This window comes from Oncorhynchus keta, chromosome 16 (genome assembly GCF_023373465.1).
Source record: "Oncorhynchus keta strain PuntledgeMale-10-30-2019 chromosome 16, Oket_V2, whole genome shotgun sequence".
NCBI classification, from domain to species: Eukaryota; Metazoa; Chordata; class Actinopteri; order Salmoniformes; family Salmonidae; genus Oncorhynchus; species Oncorhynchus keta.
Window position 1 is genome coordinate 18,381,294 of NC_068436.1, and position 6,000 is coordinate 18,387,293.

General features: G+C 37.8%; 2 protein-coding genes across 34 annotated transcripts in view; one reads left to right on the plus strand and one right to left on the minus strand.

The window, feature by feature from the left end:
• The window catches only part of LOC118383269 (CD209 antigen-like protein E), a 139,175-nt gene that overhangs the window by 48,791 nt on the left and 84,384 nt on the right, over window positions 1–6,000 (minus strand). The gene's annotated exons all lie outside the window — the stretch shown is intronic.
• LOC127908017 (ecto-ADP-ribosyltransferase 5-like) lies at window positions 1,053–3,515 on the plus strand. Of its 29 annotated transcripts, none has more exons than XM_052464945.1 (5): window positions 1,068–1,410; window positions 1,575–1,697; window positions 1,927–1,979; window positions 2,071–2,153; window positions 2,724–3,515. In XM_052464945.1, the coding sequence occupies exons 2-5, from the start codon at window positions 1,660–1,662 to the stop codon at window positions 3,504–3,506; spliced, it is 957 nt and encodes a 318-aa protein (XP_052320905.1). In that variant the 5' UTR covers window positions 1,068–1,410; window positions 1,575–1,659; the 3' UTR covers window positions 3,507–3,515. The 29 variants fall into 29 exon arrangements, with proteins under 29 accessions (XP_052320928.1, XP_052320925.1, XP_052320905.1 ...); XM_052464953.1 differs by lacking the exon at window positions 1,575–1,697 and having other exon boundaries at window positions 1,068–1,328; window positions 1,370–1,492; XM_052464947.1 differs by lacking the exon at window positions 1,575–1,697 and having other exon boundaries at window positions 1,068–1,328; window positions 1,370–1,451.

Sequence of the window (6,000 nt, forward strand, 5' to 3'; positions counted from 1 at the left end):
ACTTAATGTGCAATGTGCATACGTGTTTGGGTGTGTCCCAGTGTGTTGACATTCTGAACGACAGAATGTTATGTTATGGAGACAAAAGAAAGAGTGTGTGTGTGTGTGTTAGAGTGTGAGCTGTATTTATCTGTGCAAGCAGACATCACTGTACATATACAGTATAGTTGTTGGATTAGGTGCTACCTCTGCAGTGGCTGGACTCCAGCTTTAACTACACAGTCAGCAGCTGTGATACCAAACACACATAGGTCACGTCCCAATCTGATTCATTCCTTTCCTTGTCCTCTTTCCTTGTCTCCTGTCATCGTTCCTTTGTAACCACCACAGATCTGAAAGACCTTGCCATATGAAAGCAATATGATGGAAAACCCATAGAATGAAATAGAATGTAATGAGTCTCTGTGGGGAAAACATCTGGGTCTCACACTGACATAACAAGGTAAAGGAAACAACAATAGGAAGCTGTTTGAGAGTCATTGGGATTCTGCCTAAATCATTGTCTTGACATGAAGCACTGTGGGTACAAGAGGTCAGAATCTCACCAGCTGAGAACATGATTGGCAAACGAAGCTTAGAGACAACTGAACTGACACTCCCTGCCAATGCAGTTACCCTGGTAACCTTTGACAATTCCCCCTCTGGCTACATACAAATACAATAATACTCTGAGCAAAATTATGTCGAGTATGACTATACCTCACTATCACACAGGTAGTAGTTGTGGAATTGTTAGGTTAGATTACTTGTTGGTTATTACTGCATTGTCGGAACTAGAAGCACAAGCATTTCGCTACACTCGCATTAACATCTGCTAGCCATGTGTATGTCACAAATATAATTTGATTTGAATATGTTACATTGTAATGAAGAAAATGAAGTGAAAGATTTATCCAAATTGAAAGAGAAAGTAACTTTAAAGTTGTCTTTCAGTCGAGACGCCACCGTGGGGTGGATCATCATTATCACGGCTATTTAAAGAAACACATGACTGGGATGACTGAGAGAACTGATCCACCGTAAGAAGAATTTGATTGAAGAGCTCCTTGCATCACCAGCCACAGTACTAGTACAGAGTACAGGTAATGATTCTCCATTTGACAGGATGTAGTACAGAGTACAGGTGATGATTCTCCATTTGACAGGATGTAGTACAGAGTACAGGTGATGATTCTCCATTTGACAGGATGTAGTACAGAGTACAGGTAATGATTCTCCATTTGACAGGATGTAGTACAGAGTACATGTGATGATTCTCCATTTGACAGGATGTAGTACAGAGTACATGTGATGATTCTCCATTTGACAGGATGTAGTACAGAGTACATGTGATGATTCTCCATTTGACAGGATGTAGTACAGAGTACAGGTGATGATTCTCCATTTGACAGGATGTAGTACAGAGTACATGTGATGATTCTCCATTTGACAGGATGTAGTACAGAGTACAGGTGATGATTCTCCATTTGACAGGATGTAGTACAGAGTACAGGTAATGATTCTCCATTTGACAGGATGTAGTACAGAGTACAGGTAATGATTCTCCATTTGACAGGATGTAGTACAGAGTACAGGTGATGATTCTCCATTTGACAGGATGTAGTACAGAGTACAGGTAATGATTCTCCATTTGACAGGATGTAGTACAGAGTACAGGTGATGATTCTCCATTTGACAGGATGTAGTACAGAGTACAGGTAATGATTCTCCATTTGACAGGATGTAGTACAGAGTACAGGTAATGATTCTCCATTTGACAGGATGTAGTACAGAGTACAGGTAATGATTCTCCATTTGACAGGATGTGATATTTTATTCCAGTCTTACGAACAGGGATCACTTATTGTTGTTGTATCACTTGGGTTGTTGAATTAAGGGTTAATTTCATTTTTTTAAATGTTTGATTATACTTTGAACATGCTGTAGATTTGAGGTCAACAACTTCTGCAACATGGGTGGTGGATATCTCTTAATTGATGGTGAGATGTTTTAATAATGTTTTATGATGACAACAGTTGTGTATGTATCTGTAACTTTGCATCATTTCACTGGTTTTGTTCTCATCTTTAGATGTGACGTTCACTGAGAAGAAGACAAACAGAATCTCTGTCTTGATGTTGATTCTCTGTCTTCACTTTGGACTGGTGAAACAGGTACACTAAGAAAAATATAACCTCACACTTAATATTTGATTTACCTAGTTTAGTTTATTTACCCTGATTATAATAAATGATTTCAAATCAGGAAATCAAGTTGAGTAAACGAAAAGCCAATCAAATATTAATTCATAGAACTTGACATTTAACACCAGCAGGGTTCATTTAAAAAAATGTACTCCTTTTACTGAGACATAAGAAGAGAAGATAGTGTCCCACTACTGTTGTTTCTAACAAGAAAAGAGAGTCCTTAAATGTGGGCAATGCCTGTGAATAGTCTTCATGTAGTTTTGACTACGCCCTGAGCTATGCAGGAAAAACTATTGTGGATCATATCTTCGACATCCTGCTTCAGGACTTGGGCGGTGGCTTTATGTTGTACTTTCATTGTGCACATTGACATAAAACAACAGACCAACACACAAGACTTAATACTCGTTTCCTCACATTTAGCCTCAAAACAGGAAACTGTGTCCAATAAGGGACTGGTAAAACAACTCATCACCCAAGTAGGAACCTGTTAGGTCTGTATCAGGAGAATGTCACTAAAGAATGTTACTGTTACAGAACACGATTTTCCCACTGGACATGGCACCTGATTCCGTTGATGACAAATACGATGGCTGCAGAGACGAAGCCTTCAAGAGGGTGGATGACTACTACCTCCCACATGAGAAAAACACCACCACTAACTTCAGAAGAGCCTGGGACATAGCAGAGAAACATGCATCCATTCCAACAGATGGTCTGCAGAAAGTGCATTCCGTCTCTATGTATTTGTACACAAATAACAAACCCCAACCTCCTTCTGAATCCATCTACATAGACTTCAACAAAGCAGTTCGACAAGGCAGGTATGGTTATGGAACATCATTCCAGTACCATTCCCTGCACTTCTATCTGACTGACGCCATGCAGATTCTCAAACAAAGTCAAACAACATGTTGGACCACCTACCGTAGAACCAATGTGTATTTTGATCAGGATGTTGTCAACAAAGAAATGCGCTTTGGTTATTTTGCCTCAAGTTCTTTACATAAGACTTTATACGATTTTGGAGACACATCCTGCTTTGAGATCAACACATGTTTTGGTGTTAACTTGACATATTACTCTGCATATGCAAACGAGGGGGAAGTTTTGATTCCTCCCTATGAGGTATTCAAAGTGACCAACATCCAGACAAAGTCAGCAGTCAGCAACCTGTGGTGGCAAAGTCGTGTACACTCTGAAGAGCACTGGAAATGGAAGAGTGACCTGAATTGTAAAGCAATAGGTAGAAGCTACTGCTACATGAAGCTACTAACCTGTTCCCTTGTCACAATAGTGTTCATACATTTACAACACTAAAATAGTGATTTTGTCAGACAGTGTAGGCAGCAGCTCTATAGAGATGAGTTGATGACATGGAATGACATACTGAAGTCATAAAATAAAACCAATGTAACAGAAATATTTAATTAAAGTAATGTGAATAAATGTTGGTTAAAACTTATTAAGTGATAACAAGTAATGGTCAGTCACTACCATCATGGGACTTTTACTAATAGTTGTATTATGTGTTACATCATGCAACCTACATAACGCATAGTGTATTGTTTAAAAAATAATACAATGATTTTATTGTCAAACTGAAACCAAACCAACCTCAAAAGCACTACTACCTCCTATCGTGGAAACCAAAGTGTATTTTGGATCAGTACAAAATATCAGTTTTCACTTTGAGCCTATCAAGAAATAGGCAGTTGGAACACTATAGGCAAGACAATAGGCAGAGATTCATTTGGAGCGACATCCTGCTTTGAGATCACCACATGTTTTGGAGCTGACATATCACATTACTCTGTATTTACAGGAGAGAGAGAAGTCTTAATTCCTCCTATAGTGGTATTCACAGTGACCAACATCCAGAAGTCATCTACACATTAGTGGCCACTGTAGTTTGGAAGAATTGAACTGCAAATTGGTGCCAAAATAAATCAGAAAAGCAGTTATTTTTATGTTTTACAATCAACAGAACAGCTGCTACAGGCAACATAATGCTCTTTAATTATGTTATGTATAGTACTGATCATCCCATCACCAATGTACAACGGGAAGTCATCTGAAACAAATATATCTTTCTCAGCTCTCAGATGCGTAATGATCCTGTTAAATGTTTAAACCCGCATTACTTCCTCAGATTAATAATACGATTATTTTTGTGAAATAAAAAATGTAATGTGATTTGTAATTTCATTATATTTTCAGCATGTGCACTCAGCTTTTGTTAAATAAAAAACAATTGAGCATGATTAAATCCCATGTCCTTATGTATCCACTACCTGTACATCAATTATAAAGATATGAATTTCATCTCACTTCATGAAAATGTGTCTGTTCTTAGGTTATAATTAGAATGAACTACAAACATATTTAGATTTAAGGAAAGATTCAATGATATAGACAAAGTTGCAACCTGAAGCGTCATTGACTGTGCAGTTGGGCATCAGATTGCTATAGCATTATGATGTGCTTAGCTGATCAATGTATGTTCCACATCTATACAGGAGTTGTGAGATCTGGCAGGCGACTTCCATGTAGTCAGCCTGGGCAGTAGCCTACCTCATTAGCGGGGTTGGATGAGGATGGGAAGAGACTCAGTTACCAAGAAACTTTCAGCAGACATCATGTTGACTAGCAGAGACAACAGAGGTCATGGCAGAACTGTCATAACATCTACTGTCTATTCACTGTCATAACATCATTCACAGGTTAAACTGTCATAACATATTCACAGGTTAACGACTGTCTATACTGTCTATTCACAGGTTAACTGTCAGCCTAACATTACTGTCTATTCTAAACTGGTTCTGTTGACAGGTTAACGTTTGCACTAAACTCAGCCTGAACTGATGATTGTGGCTGTCACACCTTCTCAAGACAGCCTCAGCCTTGAGGGCAGGGGCTTTCTGAAGGTGGAAGATCTAAAAAGTTACCTTGTTAGTGGGACAGATATAAACAGAAGTCAGAGTCACTGATGATTGACTGATGACTGGTATCATTCACACGTTATCAAATTAATAATATTTCAGAAATATGTAAATGGACAATAAAGATATTCTATTATATCCACTATTGTGTGTACTTGTGTGTTTGTGCGTGCACGGGGCTTTAGTGTTTGTGGTTTGAAGGGCACACTACTGGCACAAATGACTACAAAGATAACTGTATGATGACATAACTCCATCACCTTGTTTTAGAAAACATAACTAAATCCATCTACCTATTAGAAAACACTAAATGATCTACCTGAACAAAAACATAACTAAATCCATCTACCTAGACTGTTTTAGACCACAAATCCATCTACCTAGACAGTATTAGAAAACATAACTAAACCCATCTACCTAGACTGTTTTAGAAAACATAACTAAATCCATCTACCTAGACTGTTTTAGAAAACATAACTAAATCCATCTACCTAGACTGTATTAGAAAACATAACTAAATCCATCTACCTAGACTGTTTTAGAAAACATAACTAAACCCATCTACCTAGACTGTTTTAGAAAACATAACTAAACCCATCTACCTAGTATGTTTAGAAAACATAACTAAACCCATCTACCTAGACTGTTTAGAAAACATAACTAAAACCATCTACCTAGACAGCATTAGAACACATAACTAAAACCCATCTACCTAGACAGCATTAGAACACATAACTAAACCCATCTACCTAGACTGTTTTAGAAAACATAACTAAATCCATCTACCTAGACTGTATTAGAAAACACAAATAAACCCATCTACCTAGACAGCATTAGAAAACATAACTAAACCCATCTACCTAGACTGTATT